Source organism: Notolepis coatsorum (assembly GCF_963971535.1).
Source record: "Notolepis coatsorum genome assembly, contig: SCAFFOLD_386, whole genome shotgun sequence".
Classification (NCBI taxonomy): Eukaryota; Metazoa; Chordata; class Actinopteri; order Aulopiformes; family Paralepididae; genus Notolepis; species Notolepis coatsorum.
This window is the reverse complement of record NW_028173850.1, coordinates 85,257-112,756: the sequence shown is the minus strand read 5'-3', so window position 1 is coordinate 112,756 and position 27,500 is coordinate 85,257. Positions and strand designations below refer to the sequence as shown.

Genomic DNA, 27,500 nt, shown 5'->3' with positions numbered 1-27,500 from the left:
CTCAATGTACAGTTTTGCCAATGTACAGTCATTTACCTAGTATGGTTTTGTCAATAGTCCAATGTACAATTTTGTTTGTTTGTACAGTGTCCCCCCCCCCCCCCCCCTCAATGTACAGTTTTGCTTGTTTATACAGTGTGCCCCCCCCCCCCCAACCACCTCCAATGTAGATTACCCAGTATGGTTGTCAATATCCCAGTGTACCCAACCCCCCCCCCCACCCAACCTCCTCCAATGTACAGTTTCTACGTCAAATGTATATACTCCCTTTTCCTGACTCCTTCTGTATCACAAACAGTACTGTATTTGCAAATCTGGTATGTCATAAATGTATAGATGTAGCAGTACTGACTATCTGTATGTCATGTATGTCATATAATCCTGATGAATTGAAAATGGGGGACCCTGATGTAAACAAGACGAAAGTCTTTCTCTGGTCTGCATCCCCTTAACAATTGTGTGTATTGAGCTGTACTGTATTGTACCCATTCTGCAATCTGTTAATAACGTTTTCAATCAATCAATCAATCAATTCTTCGTCTACATGTCTGCTGCACATGTCCTTGTTGTTTTCAACACAGATAATCTCCACGTGCTTGTTGTAGAGAGGTGGAGTCGAGGCGCCGCTTACTTTCGTTCATTGGAATGGAGGCGCAAGATTTTGGAGGCAAAAAAAATATAATAATAATAATGTTCGAAGCTCGTGCCATCGAACGAAGCTTCGAAGTATTTAAGACAGCCCTACTGCTTTGTTTGTGGGACAAAGAGTGGTTTTGAGGTTCCATTCAGATTCAAGCGGAAGGAGCTGAATTTGACTTGACATTCTGACCTGACCTTCTGTGTGTGTGTGTGTGTGTGTGTGTGTGTGTGTGTGTGTGTGTGTGTGTGTGTGTGTGTGTGTGTGTGTGTGTGTGTGTGAGACAGAGAGAGAGAGAGAGACATGTGTGTGTATGTGAAGGCCATGCCCCTTATAGGGTTATTAACTGGCTGAGCAAACACACGCACACACTCAGGTCTCTATGAAGAACTTCTCTGGTCTGCAAAGTATATCACTCGTTTCTTCTTCTTCTTCTTTCTTCTTCTTCTTCTTCTTCTTCTTCTTCTTCTTCTTCTTCTTCTTCTTCTTCTTCTTCTTCTTCTTCTTCTTCTTCTTCTTCTTCTTCTTCTTCTTCTTCTTCTTCTTCTTCTTATTCTCTCTCTCTCTCTCTCTCTCTCTCTCTCTCTCTCTCTCTCTCTCTCTCTCTCTTGTTCTCCTTTATTACTATCCCTTCTTGTCCTCTGTAGCCCTCTTTTTATGGCCCGTTGAGGCCTGTAGTCAAACACCCACCTCCCTCTTCAAACTCCTTTTCTTCTCTCTCTCTCTCTCTCTCTCTCTCTCTCTCTCTCTCTCTCTCTCTCTCTCTCTCTCTCTCTCTCTCTCTGTATTTCTCTCTCTCCTCCGTCTCTCTCTCTCTTAAGGAGGAGGAGGAGGAGGAGAAGAGGCGGGAGTGTTTTTGTTTCTCTTTGATTCTTGCGATAGCCACGAAATTGAGTACAAGCCCTTGATGTCAATGGGCAAGAGGAGGGGGTGGAAACAACATGCTCTTTGTCAAGCATACACACACACACACACACACACACACACACACACACACACACACACACACACACACACACACACACACACACACACACACACACACACACACACACACACACACACACACACACACACACACAGCTTAAACATCCCACTAACCATATCTGTGTGTGTGTGTGTGTGTGTGTGTGTGTGTGTGTGTGTGTGTGTGTGTGTGTGTGTGTGTGTGTGTGTGTGTGGTAGTGGGTATACGGCTCTGTGGAGCATGAAATGTAGGTTCTTGTGGTTGTTTTGGTCGGGGCGTTAGTGGATCACGTTACCTGGCGAGCTGTTAAGCGTCTCCCCTATAGGACCTGCTGCCTGAGAGGGGGGGTGGGGGGGTGGGCAACATCCATCTGGGACAGGCAGACAGCATGGCCCTGCCAGGGGGGACACTGGACACACCCCCACCCTACCAGAGTTCACCGTAGCTAATCACATAGACACACAGATCACTTACCAAAACAGCTCAGGAGACAATAGCGGACAAAGAATCTGTCCTGCGCCGATCACTCGGGTCGAATCAAAATAGTGAATGATAGAAGTAAAAGCCTGCAGTGTGAGTAGAGTATAGCAAATAGACAGCTCACATTCCATACCTAGATTTACCTAAAACAAGATGAATCATAAATGGATTGAATTGTGAAGGCATGGTTGGTAAATAATCATAAAACGCTCAATATATCCTATAGGGGCAATTTTGGCAATTGCGGGTATTAATTTGAACGTATTTGGTTATTAATGGGACGTCTGTCTATAATATAAAAAAAAAAAACATCAATAGTTTTACAGTTGCCTGAAACTCTTTTGGTTGGAATTATTTTTTTTCCACTGAAGACGTGTAACAGTGTGTGTTTTTTGGTTTTCTGTGTAAATACCGGCAGCATCTAGAAATATCCCTTTGCTGACCACGTCACTGCGTGTGGTTTACACACTATGAAAGATCACTGTCGCCACTGTCTGTTAAAGGGGGATCCTTGTTTCCACTTCTTCCTTTTCTCCTCCTGTGATATTCAGATGGCTGTGTAGCCTGAGAGCAGCGCTGGAACCAGGTGGAACTGGAATGCATGGTTTCCATGGGTTTTTATCCAGAAATAGCCACACGTACATTCATCAAACTTAGCCGCCGTTGAATGAATGGGGGTGACATGGACAGTCAGGACATTATCGCATGATTCGTGGCTCAATCACTTCAGATCACATTGAATCAGAGAAACGGTTTTATGCTAATTAGGGGTGATTACACCCAGAATGTGAAACAAGTCGTGATTGCGCGTATGACTCATTCATTTATTTTGCATTAGCAGTTGTTAATGTTTGCTGATGTGTATGTGGTAATTAACAGAGAACCAAACCATGCATTGCAGTTTCATCTGGTTTCTCAAACATCACACGGAGAGGGGGAAAAAAGCACAACAATAGTTCTCCTTTAACCCTGAGGTTCTCCTTTAACACTGAGGCTGCGTTTAGACGAATAGGTTTTTGTTATAATCCGCTGACGATTTGCTACATTTGCACCTAGTGTCCCCACTGCCCCGGCGGGTGTGAGCTCCATAGATGGAGACTTTGGAAGATGCCGTCTTTGTTTGTAAAAGCTGGAGTTGCATGGCTGTGTGAACAGGAGGAGACAGACCCCCACTCGCGCTTCCAAAATAAACAATGCCATGTGCAGCAGCACACTGATAGAAAATATTGTTGCATCTTTTGACATGTCAATGGAGCCAAGTAAACACTATATGCTAGGGCTGCACGAGTTAGCGAAAGAGTGCGATTACGATTATTGTGATTGCGATTGCGATATAATAAATAAATAAATGGTGTCATGAGTCTACTTGCTTGGTTATCAAGGAAAATGCAGAGATTACTGATCGTTTTGAAATGTTTATTTCTCAACTCAAACATACAAACTTAACCACATTTGATTTTTATATATAAAAAAAATTATAAATTATAATAATAAAAGAAAATAGGGATGTCAATATTCACACGTTATTTTTTCGATTAATTATAAAATCTTAACAATTAATCACGTTACCCTTTTGACCCCAGCAGCCTCCCATAGTTACTTAGATTTCCTCCCGGGTGGCTGGTGACGTATTTGTTTACATTCCTGAATCACATGTGCCACAGGGAGAACAGGGCCCCGTTCCATGTACGTGGTTCAACTAAGTCGATCAACATGTCCATTATCCAGCTTCAGTTAACCCGATGTTCAAAGCCGGGATTTTCCTGTTTCACAAAGGAGGATTCAGTCTCGTTAACTCAAGCCAGACTTGAGAGTCAGGCTCAAGTCAGGCTAGATGCGCGCTCCCGTTTTAGGTGGAAAGCCAGCACGTATCGATGGCAGAGACCCTGATTCTCAACGGCATTGATTGATTAATTGATTTAAGACTTTATTGACAGATTGCAATAGGCTCAATCGCCTCGCCGACAAGTTAAATGCGTTATCTATAGGCTAATTCTAAGTCCCTCATTACCTCAATCAATCAGATTATATTTCTTTAAACTTGCCTGCTGGATTGAATAATCAAATGAGATCTTGCTAGCGAAAATTATTAGTTAACTGTTATACAGAATTACGATACGGCTCTCTTACCCATTGATTGATGTATAGTCAATCTTTTACTTATCTTCTCTGTGGTGTAACGGGTTCTTCTTTTGACTTTCACACGGACGACCGGGGTTCAAGGCCCCAGTCTTTTCCTTCTTTTTGCAATATAGGAATAATTCAATTTGGTGCACGTTGAGAGCTATATAAAGAATGACATCCTCAATGCATGTAGATTTATAATATTTTAACTTAAAACCAGGCTACTTTGGCGTATAATCATTAATATTATATTCAAAAAAATCATATTGGAAACACGGGGATTTGAACCCCGGTCGCTGAACTGGCAGGGATGAGCACTACCGCTGGGCCACTGGGCCAGATGGGATAAATTCATTGTTTATACATTAATGAACGAGAGACCCGTGTTTAGAATATCCGTTGTTTTGAATGAAGTTTATCTCTTTATCCTCATTCATTAATGTGACGTCAACGGCTCATTCAATTTCTCAAATCCGTCAAACAGCGCATCTCATCAGACATCTTAATCCCAGTTACAATTAAAATAACCACATCATGTGTACATCGCACGAGCGAGCGCCACCGTCGCCACGGTATATATAACGTGCATTATTTAGGACAAAGTGAATTTAATATCAGCATTTTGGGTCTATTTTACATTTCAAAAGCCCCCTCTGGAAGAATGGAGCACAAAAACGTAATTCAGAATGGTATAATGCAGATCGTAGACTGTGGGAATAGTTTCAGGAAACGGGCTGTCACTTCTTTGCGGGGGCGTGGCGATAGTTCAGGCTAACTTGAACTTGAACTCTGCTTTCGAGCAGGCTCAAACTTTTGGATATGTTGTCATGGTGATTTGGGAAATCCAGGTACATGAAATCGGAAAGTCAGGCTAACACAGTTAGCCTGATAAAGTTATCCGGCTAACTCGGTTATCCCGGTACATGGAACGGGGCCCAGTACCGTGACCAGACATCCATGTCTTATTTCATAATACAACATTTCTGAATGGACTTTTGGATGAAAGCAAGTTGTATGCAGTGATGAATGGTCTTTCCCAGTGGAATAAAAGTTACTTAACGTTACACCAGTCGAGCTCCGCACACTTCGTTGGAACACTAACGTTAGATAGCAGTGTTGATAAGAAGGAAGCCGTCTGCCAACAAAGATGTTAGATTAACAAAATGGATTACGAGTCAAACGTTATTGAAGATTCCTGTGACCAGTAAGTACATACGACGTACGTCTAACGTCTCAGAACAATTTTGTGACCGCCGCCTTTGCTACGTTATGTGCACAAATATAATGTGTATTATGCATATATACGGCTCTTTAACGGCTGGGATTTGGACATTTAATGTGAGATGTTGCAGGCTTTCACTCAGCATGCATTCAGCACACACACACACACACACATACACACACATTTATTTAATTAAATCGCAGCCTTTTTGCGGTTATATAATTGCACAGGCTGTAGATTAATCGTGCAGCACTACTATATTCCCACAATGATGGGACTTATAATTGACCATACTCATAATTCACTACACAGCGCAAACACCCACTAGCTGTGAGGCTTACAGTGATATACAATATATATAGGATATACATCCTTCTTATTGATTATCAACACTACTCAGATAATGGCAATAACAAGTGTGTATACCTTTCAGTTAATTTGTCAGAAACAGCCCACTAAGCTATCTTACAGCCCCATTAACCACATATCGCTGCTGTCGGGACAAAACCTCATAACTCCAAAAACCCAACTTTTCAGCAGATGAAAAAAACTAACACAGATTTGAGGGTGAATAGAGTTAGGAGGTTTAGACAGATGATCGGTTTAATGCTTTCCCATTGTTTAAACTTTGTAAAACCCACACACGCATATGGAGGATGATCTACGGAGTTGATTTATATAATAAAAAAAATAAATAAAAAAATGGAGTTATGAGGTTTTGTCCCGACAGCAGCGATATGCATCAGGCAAAAATGGGGCTAGTTTTGCACAACACGCCTGGCGATTGCATACTGTACCTAAAGTAATTTGCGATTTATTATACTTTATACTTATAGCACATGCATGAGTCTGGTCTCTTTTGAAAGGAAACATTCCGATCTTTCTTCCACAACAAAGAGGAATCACTCCTTGTGCTAATGAAATAGAATGAAAGAGGTTTGAACACACTGAAGTAAAAAGTTTTGTGTACTCACATTTCTGTTTACTTGTTGCCAAAGTTCCAGCTGAGAGGTAGGAGCTGGAAAACATAACGGTTACTAAGTTGTATCTAGTACAGGTCCAAAGTTTATAACAATCCCACAGAAAATTTGTGTTTTACAAAGGTTTTTGTAATGTGTGTAATTCGGCATGATTATCCAAAATGGCTGTCCACTTCCATTGATTCCGAGGCTCTAGTCAAAACAATGGACTTCCCTGGCTTCTTCTACCCCTTTCTCATTGTGATCAGCCTCCGCATGTGATAGCGTTGGCTCCAGAATTTCATTGGCTACAAAGGTGGTCAATCATTTTCGCCATCAGCAGTGACTGGTCCGTTCAGGACCCGACCAAACCGGACGTGGTCACTTGTCCGAATGGCTTGTCAAATGACACTCGTCAGATGTTTCGTCTTGTAACTCGAGAATGGAATCACGCATTTAGGGGCGTGGCTTTGCGAAAGGTCAATTGCCCCCAAATACGACTTTAAAAATACAGAACTTTTCAATAATAATAATAATAATAATTATTATAACTTATTGCGTGCATTCTGTCTGAAATGGATTATATATTGCTGCATTGTACTGTATATTGTATTGTAACTCAGTTACTTTGTACTCTGCATTGTATATTGTATATATGTACATTGAACACTTTTGTCTACATACTTGACTTCTATTTTATACTTATTATACTTATTTTATACTTTATATATACTATACTTTATACTATTTTTATCTAGCACAATCGCTGGAGCAAAACAGAAAGAAGAATTTTATATAAAAGTACTCTGTATTTTTGTATGACAACTAATAAAGAAACTTGAAACTAGAACAGTTATGCTCTGGCCGCCCAGGCCATTGATTGAAGCTGAAGCGTTGCTATCAGCTTGGCTGGTCATTCATGCTAACACAATTGGCAGTGTTAGGGGTGGGAAAGCTGATGGGTGGGTCCTGGGCGTTGTGGACAGCGACCCCTACAGTTCGGTCGGGGCACCTGCACAGTGAGGGTAGGATCTGGAGGGAGGTTGTGTGACCTTCCACACGTTACACTCTCCCGGTGAGAATCTGCGCTGCCAGGCTGGCTGCCGGCTGGCTGCACATGCGTCGGAGGAAAGCATGTGACAGTCTCCGGCCTCCCGGACCAATAGTAGGGGGGAGTGCGCAACAACCAGGAAGGGGGTTGGGAATTGGCATAACGACTAACAGTGGGATGGGAGAAAAATCGGAAAAAGGAGGGGGGGGAAAAGATAAAAAAATAAATAAATAAAAATAAAACAGATTGCAGAATGGGTACAATACAGTACGGCTCAATACACAATTGTTAAGGGGATGCAGACCAGAGAAAGACTTTTGTCTTGTTTACATCAGGGTCCCCCATTTTCAATTCATAATGACATTTATGACATACACAACATACAGATATACAGATATATATCATGACATTTATGACATACATGACATACAGATATACAGTACTGTATACGACATATACGTAGCATAGAACGCATATTTAGAGATCGTCTGTATCAGTGGTTCCCAAACTTCTTGTTTATGCGGACGACTAGATTGTTATCAAGAACATTTGCGGACCACCTCGTATGCAAACAGTAAAAAATAAATAAATAAACAACTGACTTTGACCTGCGTCGCGGGCACTGCATTCCGTTCTCAGAATGGATTTGAGAGATATGTGCCATCCAGTCTGACTTGGAGCACGCACTGTACGATGCGCACTGCCAGCCAGGCTTATATGCAGAGATATTCAGACTCTACTGTAGATCTATTTGCAGAGCCAGATGAGTGGCTGCTTAACCGTTAAGTATTTCCCAACCTACTGTGCGATTGGCTCTTGACAAGTGCACAGTCGTTCAGTATTGAAAAAGCCTACTTTGGGGGAGGCTGATTGGCGCAGTGGGCAAGGCGCTCGCCTCTAATGCAGGAGACGCTGGGTTCGAGCCCAGCTCTTGGCGTTGCTACCGGCTGGCCGGTCGTTCATACTAACACAATTGGCAAGTGTTAGAGGGTGGAAAAGCCGGTGGGTGGGGATTGGACGTTGTGGACAGCGACTTCTACTGGTCGGTTTGGTGATGCCGGTGCGGCGGAAGCAGGAAGTAGCGGGGGCAGCGTGAGCCTCCCACACGTTACTCCTCGCCACTGAGAGTTCGAGCTGCTGTGGTGAAAAGATGCGACAGGCTGCCTCCTCGTGTCCCGGAGGGGACACGTGATGCTAGGCTTCTGTTCTCACTACAACCGACCTGTGGGAGGCATAGTCTAGCAACGTTCAAGACAGGGGAGGGAAGAATTGGATAATACGAAATTGGGATGGGAGAAAAATAGAAAATGGGAAGAAAAAGTGGATAAAAAAAAGAAAAAGCCTACTTTGCTGGAACGATTAATTTTGCATGTACTGTATATACAGACGTGTGTGTGTGCGCACACTGCAGGAGGTGGCCAGAAGCGCACAACTACTATTATATTACTACTATATTAATACAGTCTATTCCACTATATAGCTATAGGTGCTGTATGATGACAATACATTTGATTCCTATCTCATTTTGATCCATCGCAAAACGCTCCAGCGCTTGAATACGGCCGGGGGATCCGTTCATAGAATGCAGACCCAAGTTTGCACACGGCTCTCATATTATAATGAGCCCGCGAGGCGTGTCTCTGTATGCAAATGACTTGCGCGAGAACACGCATTCCAGTTTAGAATGAGTGGAATTCATCATTCAACAAACCTGGGTAAGAACAGATTTGGACTTTAAGAACGGCTTGATGAATGTGGCGGTGGCTTTTCTTATTGTTCTCTTAACAGACAGGTAAGCAAGAATATAAGAAAAATAATAAGAGAGTATTGTTGAATGTGGCCCAATATTTCTGACACTGGGAATACATTCCCTGAGATCCATAGATGTCCCTAGATACCAAGAACATGCAAATGGACCTTGTATAGAAATGGAGCAATCTTCCATTTAGGTATGTATTTTAAATTTTTTATCTAAATTTTTTATTTGGATTTCAGAAAATAGGGCTCGGGCGAGGTTAAGTATAAGAAATAAAGCTATTTAGTCTAGTGACTTCATGGATGTATGCTCATTTGCCAAATGAGATCTAAATAATACATCTTGACACGCATCCTTAAATTCTATTACATGCAGTGATTACATTACGTAAAGTAATCGTACATTACATGGAATTGCCGTTCAATTTACATCATTATTCCATTTGAAACGACCACCGCTAGAGTAGTTTTAAAACAGGAGGTAATGTTCAGTATGAATTCAGCAGTGATTGGATCCTCGTTAACCAATCTGATCATCTAAGCGAATCATGCATCACCCACAACACATGCTCCTCATGAATCAATGTGTTGTTCACTCATTCATGGATAAAAGTGGAACTTCATATTGGTCCATTTCCATTTCCCTGAGAGGGTATAGCGACAAAAGACCTCTTAGGCTATGTGTCCACTAATTCGAGGCGGACCGCTTTGAAAAAAGAAGAAAAAAAGCTCTGAGCGTTTTTCTGAATGCAACTGAGGCTCGCGCCAGCCGCGGCTCCGCCCCTTCCTCGATGAGTTACATTGATGAGCGCGCTGCTTTTCCAGAAGTTGAACTAGTTTCAACTTTATGAGCTGGGAGCGCTCCGCCTAAAACGCTGCCGCCGAGAGCGCATAAAACGCGAGGCGCGGTGCTGGGAAGAGGAGCGCGCCTGTCGCGTCTCCAGCATAGAAATGAATGACAGAAAGGAGCTGACAACTCATAAAACGTCCGCTGTGGACACATAGCCTTAATCATCTTTTCTTTTCTTTTTGTGTGTGTTGGCTGGGCTGGTTCCAACAAGGTCACATACAAGGGTGTAATTTTGTTTTCAATGGTGGAGGGGACACATTTGGGGGCGTGGTCACAGTGGCGTAGTTTAAGTATAGTATAGTATAGTATAGTAGTATAGTTGTAAGGTCGTAGATTTTTTTTAATCAGTTGTGCAATAGTCAATTTTGGTGAGTTGTTTCTATACAATTCACTTATGACAAGTCATAACACTGCGCGAGTCTCGGAACATGCGTACTACGTTGTGTGTGTGTGAGAGAGAGAGAGAGAAAGACAGAGAGAGACAGAGAGAGAGAGAGAGAGAGAGAGAGAGAGAGAGAGAGAGAGAGAGAGAGAGAGAGAGAGAGAGAGAGAGAGAGAGATCTCGCTATTTATTATCTACAAAGCAGGCATGGCCAGCACCCTCATTTCACATCATATTTGAAGACCCTGATCAGATAGGCCAAATGTATTTGCTTGATCCATTTACATTGGCTGCGAGTCACGATACATTGGCCTGAGCTATTGTTATGCAAAGACAGGTAGCCAGGTGCGTACTTGGCGGCTTGGTTGTTTATTCTGAGACAAAGAGCAGCCACCTCTGTCTGGCGTTCAACTACAACTCGGCAGCGCACGTCATAAATGACACGCAAATTAGATGATTTTGTCACAAGCCAATGGCTCGTCCCTCGCCAAGTACTCACCTGGCTACTCCAATACTCACCTGGCTACTCCAAGTACTCACCTGGCTACTCCAAGTACTCACCTGGCTACTCCAAGTACTCACCTGGTCTTTGCATAACAATATAGCTCAGGTCGTCAGAGACCTGAGCTCAGAGAGGGAACAAGCAGCCGTTTTCCGTATGGTCCTAGTGCTGCGTTGCGTCTCCGTTTATTATCGTGTAACATTGTTTTGGACGGTAAAAAAGTGCGGGGGACAATAACTGTCTTCTGAAACTATGCAGGGGACATGTCCCCCGTGCCCCCCCCCCCATAATTACGCCCCTGGTCACATACCCTTTGACAGAAGGTGAGGAGGGAAGGACGGGGCCCTGCTGAGTGAGTGGATTAGCCTGAGGTGGGAAGCACCGTTCCCACCGATTTAACTAGACAGGACGCATGCTTGCACACGCACACACACACCTTTGAATTTAGGATACTCGTCATAAATGTATGTTTAGGCATATGGTATTGTATTGTTATTGATATTTGAATAAATGGGTATGGTGTGTATGTATATATATGATATATATATATATTTTGTGTGTATGTACCTAATAGTATTAGCTTGGTAAATTGTGCTATTAAGTAAGGGATAATGTATAGCTACGAGGTCATTGTCGCAAAATAATTGACCGACACAGAGTTAAAAATTCCGAGCCGCCTCGGCGAGGTGTTTTAAACGTCAGTGAAGGTCAATTATTTTGCGACAATGATCAAGTATAGCTATACATTATCCCGCTTATTACATGGCTAACTTACTAACAATATACCTAATTCATTTTACATCGACTCGCAACAGTAACACTGGTTCTGGCTCCGCTGAGTGCTCGTCGCTCCGCCCCCCAGCAGCTTCCCCGGCAGCCGGCAGTTTGCACTGATGTCAGTGGGCTTGATTGCGAACAGCTGCGCACAGCGGTCATTATTGTGGGCTTGATTGCGAACAGCTGCGCACAGCGGTCATTATTGTCCCACAGCGGTCATTATTGTCTGATAACTGACCTCTGACGCGCGCTATTGACCAATCACAAGCAAGCATTTCGGCGAATGTGAAAACGCCATGTAATAAATGTTTTTAATGCCAAGATAATACTAATAGCCGGCTTCTTCAAATAGTAACTAATTAATCTGAAACAAACTGATCCCCATGTTTTATGGATTAGTTTACAGGTACGGTATTTATAGGTACCCCTCCTGTGAGTCCACTATGAGTTCTGACTGCATATGAGCGTATGTGTGTGTTATTTATTATTGACCCCTACACGTATGTGTGTGTTATTATTGACCCCTACATGTATGTGTGTATGTTATTATTGACCCCAACACGTATGTGTGTATGTTATTAATGACCCCAACACGTATGTGTGTATGTTATTATTGACCCCAACACGTATGTGTGTATGTTATTATTGACCCCTACACGTATGTGTGTATGTTATTATTGACCCCAACACGTATGTGTGTATGTTATTATTGACCCCTACACGTATGTGGTTATGTTATTATTGACCCCTACATGTATGTGGGTATGTTATTATTTAGGGATGCACCGATCTGATATTGGTATCGGTATCGGCCGCCGATATCAGTAAAATAGCTGGATCGGGTATCGGTAAAAAAATATATATATATCGGATAATTTTTATTTTATTTAATTTTTTTATAATAAATAAAATAAGAAATAACCATTCAGTACATTTATATCTATGTGTTAATTTGTTACATTTAGTTTCACTAAGTTAGGAAAGTAATGTTTTAAGTCAAGCCTGATGTTGCCTTGCACAAAAGGATGATCCCAGTCTCTTCCACACAGTGACAGTGAGGCATACAGTTTATTAATTGAATGAATGAAGTTTATTTTCTGTCTTTGTTTGCAACAAATCAAAAACACACTTGTGATCCTTTACAATTCTTAAAAACAAAATGTTATTCTCTAACCAGTCTCTTTGGATAAGTGTGTATGTTATTATTGACCCCTATGTGTATGGTATTATTGACCCCTACATGTATGTGTGTGTTATTCCCTAACCAGAGTCACTGGATAAGTGGGAGCGTCTGACGGTAGCTGATTCCCTGGAGCCTGTTCAGTTTGAAGACGGAGAGAAGATCGTAGTGCAGGGAGATCCTGGGGACGACTTCTTCATCATCACAGAGGTAAGGGTGTGTGTGTATCTGTGTGTAGCGAGCCTATTCTCCCTCCATACTTCCTGTGAGGTGAACCCGATGACGTGTGAGGGCCTATAGGCCGTGTATGTGTCATCAGGTGGGGACCCGGCCAATGTACGTGTCATCATCCCGAGACGTTCGTGAGCACTTAGCTGAGATCGGAACTGATTCCAGCTTATTGCCACCAGCAGACAGGCTAAGTGTGCAGCCCCTCCCACCATCACCACCACCTCCATCCCCACCACAGCCCCTGATCCTGGAGAGAGCGAGGGGTCCCCTTGGCCCCCTTACACTGGAGGCTTTGTGGTGCCTGGGGCCCACAGCGTAGCTCCGTGAAGGGCCCCCCTGCCTGTCATTTTAACACACTTTTGATTAAGTCCATACTTACACGGCTTTCACCGGGGTCAAGTCAAGAGGGCCCCATCAGGGGGGCCAATCTGTTGTCATTCTGTCCTCTCCCCCCACTCGTCTGTTCCTTCCTCCTCCTCTCTCATTCTCACACTCACTACAAGATTTGCTTCCTCTAAGTCTCCCTCTCTCTGTGTCTCTTTCTCTCTCTCTCTGTTTCCGTCTCGCACTTTTAAATTAAATTCAAAGTGCCCCCTCCCTGCGCAGAATCCTCTCTCTCTCTCTCTTTCTCTCTCTCTCTCTCTCTCTCTCTCTCTCTCTCTCTCTCTCTCTCTCTCTCTCTCTCTCTCTCTCTCTCTCTCTCTCACTCTCTCTCGCTCTCTCTCTCTCTCTCTCTCTCTCTCTCTCTCTCTCTCTCTCTCTCTCTCTCCATCTCTAACAATAGTGAGCAGTCAGTGGCAGTATGTGTGTGGCTGTGGTGCAGCAGGGCCAGAGGGGGTATTAGCCTGGTGCTGAGTGAAGGAACGCTCCTTATCCCTCTTCATTGGCCCATCTCTCCCTCTCCACCTGTACCCCTCCAGCACAGTACTCTCCCCCCTCTATCTCCCTCTCCACCTGTACCCCTCCAGCACAGTACGCTCCCCCCTCTATCTCCCTCTCCACCTGTACCCCTCCAACACAGTACACTCCCCCCTCTATCTCCCTCTCCACCTGTACCCCTCCAGCACAGTACGCTCCCCCCTCTATCTCCCTCTCCACCTGTACCCCTCCAACACAGTACGCTCCCCCCTCTATCTCCCTCTCCACCTGTACCCCTCCAGCACAGTACGCTCCCCCCTCTATCTCCCTCTCCACCTGTACCCCTCCAACACAGTACACTCCCCCCTCTATCTCCCTCTCCACCTGTACCCCTCCAACACAGTACACTCCCCCCTCTATCTCCCTCTCCACCTGTACCCCTCCAACACAGTACGCTCCTCCCTCTATCTCCCTCTCCACCTGTACCCCTCCAACACAGTACGCTCCTCCCTCTATCTCCCTCTCCACCTGTACCCCTCCAACACAGTACGCTCCCCCCTCTATCTCCCTCTCCACCTGTACCCCTCCAGCACAGTACGCTCCCCCCTCTATCTCCCTCTCCACCTGTACCCCTCCAACACAGTACACACTAGTCCCTCTATCATCTACCTATCCTCCCTCTCTCCATGCATCCCTCCATCCATCTTCTCTTCCCCTCTGTTCTGGTGTCTCCTCTTCTTTTCTCCTCTTAAAAGACGTATTATCTTTGGTGGATACTTTTATCCAAACCACCTTACATAAGTATATACATTGTCTAAGTGCAGACCAGAGTTCTGATTTTTTTACCCCCCTTAGTAGATTTCTTGGGGCATTTTGGGGGTACTGAAATGTTATGATGAAAAATTATATTAATTTGTTAAAAGTTAACGTCCTTATCATTAAAAATACATACAACTATTAATGTATTTCAGTAATGCATAACAGTTTATTTAATTTAATTTAATAATTTGACACCGTATGCCATTTGACACTTTCTTGATGACACAAAGCACTGTATTCTTTAAGTCATTCACATTGATGCATCCTCCCTCACTGGCTGTTTCTGCTGCCAGAGTCTCAAGCTTTAATATAATATGATCTGATCTAGGGATGCCCGATCGATCGGCCAGCGATCGGTATCGGCCGATAATCAGTATAAATATGAGATTGGGGAATTCCGATCTTGCTACTTGCCGATTGCGAAAACCGATCGATGACGCACGCGAAAAACATAACAGAAACACAACTCTCAGCGGAGTTGGAATGAGAGAGCGAGTGCGAGCGTGAAGTGGTCTGCACACGGCGGTCGCCTGGCGATGTGATCACCTGTCGCTCAATGATAATCGCTTAGCCCCCCACACCAGAGGCGACCGTTCTCAGGTATAATGAGATGCATAAGCTATGTGTCGCTCTGTTTAGCTGGGGGTGTTTCCCCCCGGGAGATATAGGAGGACGGACCGCCGGCCGGGACCGGACGTTAGTTTGTCGTGAAGCGAGCGTATATATAATTAGCAGGTAGCTGTGTTGTGCGTTACGAGAGAGTATTAACCTGTAAAACCCATATTGAGCTGGAATTAAACCACCATATACGATTACAACCTCTCCTCCTTCTTCCTGACATTACTGCATGCCTGATCGCTACGATACGTTCACTACCACCGATTGGACAAGTATTGTTATGCAGCTGCTGAAAGTGTTTTTTTTTCACGGAAGACGCAAACTGTTTGATTCTCAACCATAATTTTCTTTGGACAATAAACCTTACAAACTACATCAGCTGCAGCCTGGACATTAAACTCTGTCAACATCCACAACTTATTTTGTTACCCGAGTATTAAAACACTAGTAGGTGCATCGTGGGGCATTGTTCATTTATTAGTAATGACAAGCGGCCGCCGGCCACTATAGCTTCTCAAACTAACGTTATTTATTTAAATTGTTCCCGTTAATAATAATGAACATAACCTTATGTAGCATGGTAATAATACGTAGATTGATCAATGAATGTATTGATACATTAAAGGTGTACAAATGATACACCAGTAGAACTTCTGCAGTACTTCTACTGTAGAAGTCATGTTATTTCCTCATTGTCCTTGTGCCGTCGCCTCCAAAAATAGGATCGAGGCGATATTTAGCGAGGCGACAGAAATATCTGCGCGACTGTCGCTTCAAAATCTCCTGCCGTGTGGGTTCTCTCATTCATAACAATGGAGGCGATCCAATTCTGCCGGTCGGCTCGCTAAAAAAATCGCTCGCCTGGCTAAAATCGCTCGCCGTGTGGGGACCCCTTGAGAGAGAGCGCGTGTGTGTGGGCGAGCATGAGAGTAAGTTACTTACTAAGGGCTAGATCCACAAAGAATGGATTGCACGGTGCTAGTTGCACCCTTACTTACAATTCATTATGAATTGAAAATGGGGGACCCTGATGTAAACAAGAAGAAAGTCTTTCTCTGGTCTGCATCCCCTTAACAATTGTGTGTATTGAGCCGTACTGTATTGTACACATTCTGCAATCTGTTAATAAAATGTTCATTCAATCAATCACCGCGCAGATTGATTGATTGAATGAAAATTTGAAATGAAATGTATCAGAGGGGACACGTGATGCAAGGCTTCTATCCTCCCTACAACCGGCCAGTGGGGGGCATTATGCGAGCAACGTTCAACACAGGGGAGGGGAGAATTGGCACAATGGAATTGGGATGGGAGAAAAATAGAAAAAGAGGAGAAAAAGTGGATAAAATAAAAATGCTATAAATAAAAGTTTAAAAAAAATTGCAGAATGGGTACAATACAGTACGGCTCAATACACACAATTGTTAAGGGGATGCAGACCAGAGAAAGACTTTCTTCTTGTTTACATCAGGGTCCCCCATTTTCAATTCATAATGAATTGTAAGTAAGGGTGCAACTAGCACCGTGCAATCCATTCTTTGTGGAGCTAGCCCTTAAGTGTAGTCGACTCGAGACGACGGAGCCCCGCTAACCCATACGCTACACTGCCCCAGGTCGTTGAGACAACCAAGTTTGCCGTGAAGACCCGTCCTACTCTGCCTCTGATTCGCAGACTGTGGGTGGGGGAATGTGATCGGACCAAAGCAGAGTCACACACAGTGGCTCCAGTTCGACATGTATTGCAGACAGAGACGCTGCTTGCATTAAAGAGAGAGGAGAATTTCGACTCGCTGTCTCGCAGATAATACAGATAATGCATATGAAAATGGTTCAAATGCATTGAATTCAGCTCAATTCGATTTCAAACGGCACGTTATTATGTATAGGTTACTAATAATTATTTAATAAATATTAATTCACCCAAATCCCAGTTTTTACAGTATAACAAAACCAAAAAATTATCGGTATTGGCAGTGTATCAGTATGGCTCATAGACCAGTGGTTCCCAAAGTCGGGGTCGCGACCCAAAGGTGGGCCGCGAGCAGCCACGGGTGGGCCGCGAGATTAAAAAAAAAATCAATTTTTTTTCTTTTTTTTTTGTCAGGTCACTGAACTTAGAAGCAGGCCAGGACAGTGTTTCTAGCTGTATTCTAAAATTCTATTCTATTGTATTCTAAAATGTGACTATATGGTTTTATATTAACTTAATAAATAAACAAAAATGAAAAATCTACTTATTTCAACGAACATTTCAAACTAAATAACAGATTATGCACATAAAACGCTGAAAACAACCGAAGCAACAATAGTATTTTAATGAGGCTATTATTATTATCATTATTATTTTGTAACAAGTTAGCCCTCTCATAAATAGCACATATAAATGAATAACTAACTTGAACTAACTTAATAGGATTGAAGTGATATTTGGCTTAAAAAATCGGTCGCCTGGCAAAAAAAATTACGAAAAAAAGCCTGACGATGTGCATTGGGCCGCGGCTCTCTGACGCCTTATTTTCTGGGTCCTGGCCTGAAAAGTTTGGGAACCCCTGTCATAGACGATCGGTGATCGGTATCGGTGGCAAAAAACATGATCTGGGCATCCCTATTCTGATCACCTTCCTCCTCCACCCCAAACCCAGTCCAATATCTAGGACTCCACTGTACTCCGCTTACAATTTTTGTTTGGTGTGGCAACCTTTTTTCTTTCAGGAATCATCTGGTCTTTTTGTCCACTCCATCTTGCACATTCATTATTGGTCTTGCTCCATGTCGCTTACAACAGGCGTAGCTAATGTCCGTCTGATCACACAGTATTAATAAACCACGTCCTTCACTTATTGGTTAAAATAATAGTTTTTTTCCCAATGTTTGATCATTTAATGTTGTTAACTGTGGTTCGAGGGCATACGATCCATTTTTGGGGGCATTTCTTGCCCCAAGCCCCCATTAATTAGAACCCTGGTGCATACTGTACATATTCAGCATGCATGGTCCAAGTGGGAAGTGAACCCTTAACTCTGGCAGTGTTTGTGCAATGCTCTTCTCCTCTTCCCTTCTCCTCTTCTCCTCTCTTCTCTTCTCTGCTCTGCTCTGCGCTTCTTTTTCTCTTCTGCTCTTCTATGCTCGTCTCTCTTATCTGCACTAGTGATGTGCATCTCCTCACTGAGGCCGATGCGATGCGCATCTCGATACGGTGCCAACGATACGATACATTAACGATACAATTGAAGCACCATGCGATGCGATATGATTCACCCCCTGTTGAGATACGATACGATTCGATACGATTTGATTCATCATAATGCGATTCGGGGCGATACGATGCGATTCAACACGATGCAAAATAATGATACAATTTTATGGTATGACAGAGGATTTGGTTGTATTCCTATGCAGCTTATATTATTATTAAAAATAAAAGAATCTACTGTAAGACAATTTATATAAAAACTCTTGGGTGCCTAAGAAGACTTTTGCATAAACTGTCTTTTCTATTCCTTATATGCAGCTTATATTATTATTAAAAATAAAAGAATCTACTGTAAGACAATTTATATAAAAACTCTTGGGTGCCTAAGAAGACTTTTGCATAAACTGTCTTTTCTATCCACTTTAGCTAAAAACACACGGAGAGAGAGAGAGAGAGAGAGAGAGAGAGAGAGAGAGAGAGAGAGAGAGAGAGAGAGAGAGAGAGAGAGAGAGACACAGAGAGAGAGAGAGAGAGAGAGAGAGACCCTCTCCGTCTGAGCTGCCGTCGACAGTTGATGATGTCACACACTAGACTAGGTCACTAGGATGCGTCTATACTTTCCGACCGTATGTCAACAACACGGAGCCAGGCTGGATGGAGTGCATGAAGCGATATAATTAAGAAACGAATAACCAATAAATGTGAAGTTATCTTTGAACCCCTGTTGTCAAGCGTCTTCAATATACCCCCCCCTCCTCACTAATGGTACTGGTGTTGCAGAGTCACTTTAGTCAGTTAGTTAGACACTAGTTTAGCCGCGCGTTAGCTGAACGAGGCTACTAGCGTTAGCATGTTGATCAATTCCATTCTATGTCTCCTCGACTTCCACTGTTTGTTGATAACTGTGACGCGGCTCTCGCCTTATGTAGTAGCGAAGCAATAGTATCTGCTGTGTGTGTGTGCAGTCACAGTGCACTGCTGACAAGTGGATGAGAGGAAATTATATGAATGCATCGGTTTTTGACCGATGCAAAGACGCTACAACAAGATGCATCGCGAGTTCAGCCTGAATTGTAGCCGACGCGGACTTATTCCACCGGTGCACTCGCATCGTGAACGTGTATCAGGGTTTCCGTTAGAAAAAATTGTTGCCGGTCTCAGGGTCCGGTAGATTTTTATCTACCGGTCAAATGAGAGAAATTCCGGTCAGAGTTTATTGAGCTTAAAAACAACAGGCTATATAAAGAATGACATCCTCAAGGCATGTAGATTTATAATATTTTAACTTAAAGCTAGGCTACTTTTGCGTATACAGTCATTATATTCCAAATAAAATAAGTCCAGAGACTCCGTGCTGCTGCCGACTTTAAATCAAATAGACCTGTGTCTGTGGGCAGTCGGCCCGACATTAATAAACAGCAGTCTGTTATAATCACATTTATGAGCTAACGAATTCCGTTATATTGGACATTTGTATTAATTATATCAAGCGAAGAACTGAGAAATTTGGCAGAGAGACGGCAACATTATCGTGGGTTTGCGTGATGTATATCTCCACCTAGTCCCAACGACTTGGTGCTGGTCATAATGTCCGGTGAAAACAACTCCCTCCAAGCACGACTTGACCACCCGAACCGTACCAAAACAGGCCAAAATTAAATAGCCCATGCGACGAACGATTCATTACATTCGTTTCATCGTTGCTCCACCAAGCAGCCGGTCCAACAATATCAGCGCGAGCGCCGCAGTTAGTTTGCAAGAAGCATCCAGCTGCAGACCCGCAGAGCTTTCCAGGTCTGGGGACCGCACTGTGCCAGCAAAGCTGGTGGGTTCTGTGGGTCTGCAGCTGCATGCCTTCCGCAAATCCAGCAGCAAGCTCTTGCTGAGCGAAGCAACGACAACAAACGCAATGATTGTTTCGTTCATCGCATAGGCCACCCAACTCCAGCCCATCCAAATACAATTCAAATAATCAAACTGTGCCCAGAGGGAACTATTTTCACCGGACACTATGACCGGAGAGATTAAATTTGTCGGACTTCAACAGATTTTGCCAGTCAAATACCGGTAATTACCGGCTAACGGAAACGCTGACGTGTATGCCGGCGCACCGATGCAAATCGATGAATCGTCACATCACTAATCTGCACTAGGGATGCCCCGATCGATCGGCCACCGATCGTTATCGGCCGATATTCAGTATAAATATGCGATCGGTGATCGGTGATAATGCTTTATTTTCGCCGATCGTCAAAACCGATTGAAAAACATGATCCAATTCTGAGCGGAGATCTCACTCGCTGAGTTCTGTCTCAGACACACGGAGAGAGCAGCGGCGTCTGCTCCTCCTCCTCCTCCAGCCCCTCCCGCACCCGTGTACTGTAAACACTAGTATAGTCTAGTCTAGTGGGACACTCGGACCTCCGTGAGCTAACGTTAGCTACCGTTACAAAATGACCCAGTCAACTATTCACTTTTAGTTTAATACATGAGGCATTGTTAACCGTATCTAGCCGGCTAGCTACTGATAGCTCCTGATATCAACAAATGCTCCAGCAAGTCTAGTAGTGCATGTTGATACATCCGTTAGCTCACGTTAGCTTACGTTAGCTCACTGTTCAAAACTAAACATCCCATTAAACTAAATAGTTCACTGAGGCGTTGTCTTAATGTTATATAGCCGGCTAGCAGTAGCTACAGATAGCTCCTGATATCAATGTCTTATAACACTGATTCGATGCGTATTCGAGCTGAGGGCATGTTGAATGTGATCAATAGGTCCAGCTGCAGCGCCGGAGAATCCTGGCCGTAGCTGGAGGCTACAGTATAAGGTCCAGCTGCATAGCCGGATAATCCTGGCCGTAGCTGGAGGCTACTCGAGTACACACAGACAGTGGAGCTGTTTGCAGATAGCGAGCATTTTGACTTGATGCGTGGTGGCGATGTCTCGCAGATAATACAACTACAAGTATGATTATATAATATATATATTTTATAAAAAAAAAATTAAAATTTATATAAAATAATTTTTATTTATTTATTTTTTATCAAAAACGATCGATATCGGATCGGTATCGGCCGATCTGGCTCAAGACGATCGGTGATCGGTATCGGTTTATCAAAAAACGTGATCGGGGCATCCCTAATCTGCACTTCTCTCCTCTCCTCTTCTCTGCTCTTCTCTCTTCTTTTCTCTTCTCTTGTCTCTTTTCCTCTTCTCCTCTCTTCTCTCCCTTCCTCTTCTCTTCCCCTCTATGTTAAGGTCATTTGGTTGACTCCCTCATAGTTCTGTTTTTATTTCTGAACAGAATAAATTAGAAACAGTGAAGTGTATAAGGTTTAATGCCTCGTGAACTCTGAACTGGTCAAATCCTGAGGTTTCCAAATGAAGCTTCCCAAGGTTGCTGCAGTCAGTCCCTTACAGTCAAAGCCATTTCTGTCTGTGTCGAAAAATAAGACTCCGCTGGGGATGAAGAGCAGTTTACTTAGAAATGCATGACTCATGAATCTGAGACCGAATGTCCCAGAGAGGAGAAAGACACCATATGGCAACAGAGAGATCGAGATACGGGGGACTGGAGAGTAGGGCCTGACAGATAAATACTGCTGCTCCAATATCATCTGTTAATATTGTCCCAAAATGTTGTATCAGCAATTGTTTGTGCAAGTGTGTGTGCGAGTGTGTGTGCGTGTGTGTGTGTGTGTGTGTGTGTGTGTGTGTGTGTGTGTGTGTGTGTGTGTGTGTGTGTGTGTGTGTGTGTGTGTGTGTGTGTGAATGCGTGGATGCATGTGTGTACGTTGTCACCACTATTGCGGATTTGCCCTTGTTTAATGCTACCTCTTATAGGCAGATACATTGGTAATCTGTCATTTTGATCCCTAGAGAGAGAGAGAGTAGCTGCAGCTCTGGGATTCCCCTCAAGCCAGGCAGATCATTCCACTGTGTCCCCTGGGCTGTGTCCCCTGGGCTGTGTCCCCTGGGCTGTGTCCCCTAGGCTGTGTCCCCTGGGCTGTGTCCCCTGGGCTGTGTCCCCTAGGCTGGGTCCCCTAGGCTGTGTCCCCTGGGCTGTGTCCCCTGGCTGTGTCCCCTGGGCTGTGTCCCCTAGGAGGCAGATGAGGACATTGACAAGCAGAGGGGACACTGTCCTTGAACATGATGAACCAGGCTTTCTCTCTCTCGTAAATTCTTCTGACAGACGTTTTGTCTCTTACTGTAACAAGCTTAAAAAATTGTCCTCTCCTTCCTGCTTCACCATCTCTCTCTTCTCCTTCCTGCTTCATCTCTCTTTCTTCTCCTTCCTGCTTCACCCTCTCGCTCCTCCTTCCTGCTTCATCTCTCTTTCTTCTCCTTCCTGCTTCATCCCTTTCTATTCTCCTTCCTGCTTCATCCCTTTCTATTCTCCTTCCTGCTTCATCCTCTCTCTCTTCTCCTTCCTGCTTCATCTCTCTCTCTCTTCTCCTTCCTGCTTCATCTCTCTCGCTCCTCCTTCCTGCTTCATCTCTCTCTCTTCTCCTTCCTGCTTCATCCCTCTCTCTTCTCCTTCCTGCTTCATCTCTCTCTCTTCTCCTTCCTGCTTCATCCTCTCTCTCTTCTCCTTCCTGCTTCATCCTCTCTCTTCTCCTTCCTGCTTCATCCTCTCTCTATTCTCCTTCCTGCTTCATCCTCTCTCTCTTCTCCTTCCTGCTTCATCTCTCTCTCTTCTCCTCCCTGCTTCATCATCTCTCTCTCTTCTCCTTCCTGCTTCATCATCTCTCTATTCTCCTTCCTGCTTCATCCTCTCTCTATTCTCTATTTTCCTTCCTGCTTCATCCTCTCTCTATTCTCCTTCCTGCTTCATCCTCTCGCTCCTCCTTCCTGCTTCACCCTCTCTCTCTTCTCCTTCCTGCTTCATCATCTCTCTCTCTTCTCCTTCCTGCTTCATCCTCTCTCTTCTCCTTCCTGCTTCATCCTCTCTCTCTCTTCTCCTTCCTGCTTCATCCTCTCGCTCCTCCTTCCTGCTTCATCATCTCTCTCTCTTCTCCTTCCTGCTTCATCCTCTCTCTCTCTTCTCCTTCCTGCTTCATCCTCTCTCTCTCTTCTCCTTCCTGCTTCATCATCTCTCTCTCTCTTCTCCTTCCTGCTTCATCCTCTCTCTCTCTCTCCTTCTTCCTGCTTCATCCTCTCTCTTCTCCTTCCTGCTTCATCCTCTCTCTCTTCTCCTTCCTGCTTCATCCTCCCTCTCTCTATTCTCCTTCCTGCTTCATCCTCTCTCTCTCTTCTCCTTCCTGCTTCATCCTCTCTCTCTTCTCCTTCCTGTTTCATCCTCTCTCTCTCTCTATTCTCCTTCCTGGTTCATCCTCTCTCTCTCTTCTCCTTCCTGCTTCATCCTCTCTCTCTTCTCCTTCCTGTTTCATCCTCTCTCTCTCTCTATTCTCCTTCCTGGTTCATCCTCTCTCTCTATTCTCCTTCCTGCTTCATCCTCTCTCTTCTCCTTCCTGCTTCATCCTCTCTCTCTCTCTTCTCCTTCTTGCTTCATCCTCTCTCTCTCTCTTCTCCTTCCTGCTTCATCCTCTCTCTTCTCCTTCCTGCTTCATCCTCTCTCTCCTCCTTCCTGCTTCATCCTCTCTCTTCTCCTTCCTGCTTCATCCTCTCTCTTCTCCTTCCTGCTTCATCTCTCTCTCCTCCTTCCTGCTTCATCTCTCTCTCCTTCTTCCTGCTTCATCCTCTCTCTCTCCTCCTTCCTGCTTCATCCTCTCTCTCCTTCTTCCTGCTTCATCCTCTCTCTCTCCTCCTTCCTGCTTCATCCTCTCTCTTCTCCTTCCTGCTTCATCTCTCTCTCTCCTCCTTCCTGCTTCATCCTCTCTCTCCTCCTTCCTGCTTCATCTCTCTCTTCTCCTTCCTGCTTCATCCTCTCTCTTCTCCTTCCTGCTTCATCCTCTCTCTCCTCCTTCCTGCTTCATCCTCTCTCTTCTCCTTCATGCTTTATCCTCTCTCTCTCCTCCTTCCTGCTTCATCCTCTCTTCTCCTTCCTGCTTCATCCTCTCTCTCTTCTCCTTCCTGCTTCATCTCTCTCTCTTCTCCTTCCTGCTTCATCCTCTCTCTTCTCCTTCCTGCTTCATCTCTCTCTCTTCTCCTTCCTGCTTCATCCTCTCTCTCTTCTCCTTCCTGCTTCATCTCTCTCTTCTCCTTCCTGCTTCATCCTCTCTCTTCTCCTTCTTGCTTCATCTCTCTCTCTTCTCCTTCTTGCTTTATCCTCTCTCTCTCCTCCTTCCTGCTTCATCTCTCTCCTCCTTCCTGCTTCATCTCTCTCTTCTCCTTCCTGTGTCATCCCTCTCTCTTCTCCTTCCTGCTTCACCTGATTCCAGCATAATGTGACAATTTGGGGATTTTCTTCTTTATTTCCCCACACATTTTTCAATATTTCTCCCAATGTCTCCCTAAGCTCCCTCTTCCTCTCTTCTCCTCTATATCTCTCTCTTTCTTTCTTTCTTTCTTTCTTTCTTTCTTTCTTTCTTTCTTTCTTTCTTTCTTTCTTTCTTTCTTTCTTTCTTTCTTTCTTTCTTTCTTTCTTTCTTTCTTTCTTTCTTTCTTTCTTTCTTTCTTTCTTTCTTTCTCCATCTCTATATCTCTCTTTCCATCTCTCTATCTATCTATCTATCTCCATATCTCTCCCTTTCTCTCTCTGACTTTCCCAGAGAAGGGCGGACTGTGGTGGAATGTGCACCGCTGACTTTCACACAGGGTCAGGAGCCCAGCCTCCTGGGAGGGAGGGAGGGAGAGATGGAGCGAGGGAGGAAGAGATAAAGAGAGGGATAGAAGAAGGGTGGAGGAGAGGAAGAGGGAGTTGTTGGGTACAGGAGGACAGTAGAGGCAGACATTGCTACATCTTCACACCATTGTGGTCTGTCTCTCTATCTCTATTCTCTCTCTTTCTCTTATCTCATGATCCTCCCTTGGTTTTTTTCTCACTGCTGCTTACAGTAGGTACTGCCTGACATCTCCTTTGTTCAATCTCCAAAAAAATCCCTTTCTCTTTCTCTTTCTCTCTCTCTCTCTCTCTCTCTCTCTCTCTCTCTCTCTCTCTCTCTCTCTCTCTCTCTCTCTCTTCCCCTCTTGTTCTTATCTCTCCCTCGCTGTCTCTTTGTGGTTTTGGCGTGGCAGCCAAAGACAAACCCCCTCAATCACTAATTTTACACCGCGGATGGTGGTGGTGGTGATGGTGGAGGGAGGGATTAAAAAGGGAGGTATAGAAGTATAGAGACATCACTTTCTTCTGGCTGGCGGGGGAATATGGCCCTAATGAAAAGTGACATGTTTACATTTTTGCTCACACTGTACAAACAAGCCTTTACAGACCTCTGGGGCTCGCCTCTCCTCCTCCCTTTTAGACGTATTTCAAGGCTTATCCCCTTGCTCTCACACACACACACACACACACAAACTTTTTTCCCTCACTCTCTTCCTCCTCACCCTTTTTATTTAAAACGAATTTACCCATTAGTCTGATTGAGATACAGTCTAATTTTCAAGAGAGAGCAGTTGACAGTTACCATAACAATGACAGTATATTAACATCCTAGTCAAGGTAAGGGCTATATGGTATCAATCTTGCGTTGATCCAATAATTCCTTCATTGCGATCCGTGGGTATGTGTGTAATGTACTGTGTAACGTATTCCGTTGGTGACGATCAAAGCATAACCCCCCCCCCCCCACCCTTTCATACATTCACGATGAAACATAATACCGATAATATAGAGTTGATTTCCAAATAGTAGCGTATACAGGCGAGAAATGGCACGGTTTTTAGTGATATGCATGTATTGCTGCATAGTTTAGTTTTCTGGGATTAGACAGGATTACTCTAAAACTATACTCATATTCACCACAGTATAAAACGGGAATGTATGGATGAAAAAAGTTTTTCTTTTTCACAAATTGAACGATAGATACTCGATGTCAAATGGGCAATATTATTATATCCATAGCTATAATATATAATATAGTTTTAGCCCTGCAAACACTGCCACGTATTTGTATACTTTAAAGCGCTGGCCTTTCAACAGTAACAGTAAACAGCGCCCTCTGGCGCTGAATGAGTTAAAGCTACAATCATTTCTTCTTATTATGTTTTCTATATATTTTTTTATTTTTAGCTCCGAAACGTGTCTTAATGTGAACTGTGAGTGAGTTTCATTGACCAGGGTGGCAGCAGTGCCATTCTAAAGTTTCATAGCGAGGCTCCCTCTTCTAACCAATCAGAGAAGCTCAAAGGAATTTAAGGGATTTAAGGGATTTCATTTAATGGCTGAGTCTAAATGGTCCTCAATGTCTCGGGCCGACAACATTTAATCATTTATTTACACAATTTGTATGCGGTTGAGTCCACATGGTCCTCATAACTAACCCTTCTACTCTGAACTTAACCTTAATGGGTTTGTGATGGATTATTTGTTAGTAGGTATCTCAAAGTACCTCATATTTGGTACCATTTTGATATATATTGCAGACAACTTACAATCAAATTGTTCAACTGCAATACCAATAATACATGCTGTAGGAGCCAATTTAGGAATTGGTTCATTAATATGTCCTATATTCATGTTTTGATATTTTTATTTGATAATAGCTTAATAGTCTATAGTTTAAAAAGATTTGTCATGATTTCATGATTTGATAAGACTTTGTTTGTTTAAAAAGAGACAATGTGACAGTATGTGATAAAACATTTCTTTATTTTGATAGACCGGAAATGTCATGTGACTACTTATATCAGCTGGGTAGAAGGCAGCTCGAGTTTTGTGAATGGAACCAGCGTAGATAGCAGCGACATAGTTTTTGACCGTGCGACGAGCGATTTCACATGTTATGTTTTTCTTTTATTCCTGTGCTGGGAGCCTATATACTTTAAGCAAG

General features: G+C 43.7%; 1 protein-coding gene across 1 annotated transcript in view; it reads left to right on the top strand.

Annotated features, from left to right (window-relative positions):
* The window catches only part of LOC311247684 (cAMP-dependent protein kinase type I-beta regulatory subunit-like), an 87,376-nt gene that overhangs the window by 32,909 nt on the left and 26,967 nt on the right, over positions 1-27,500 (top strand). Inside the window, 1 exon segment of the mRNA XM_084338694.1 lies at positions 12,975-13,096. Within this exon segment, the coding sequence (XP_084194820.1) occupies positions 12,975-13,096 (122 nt within the window).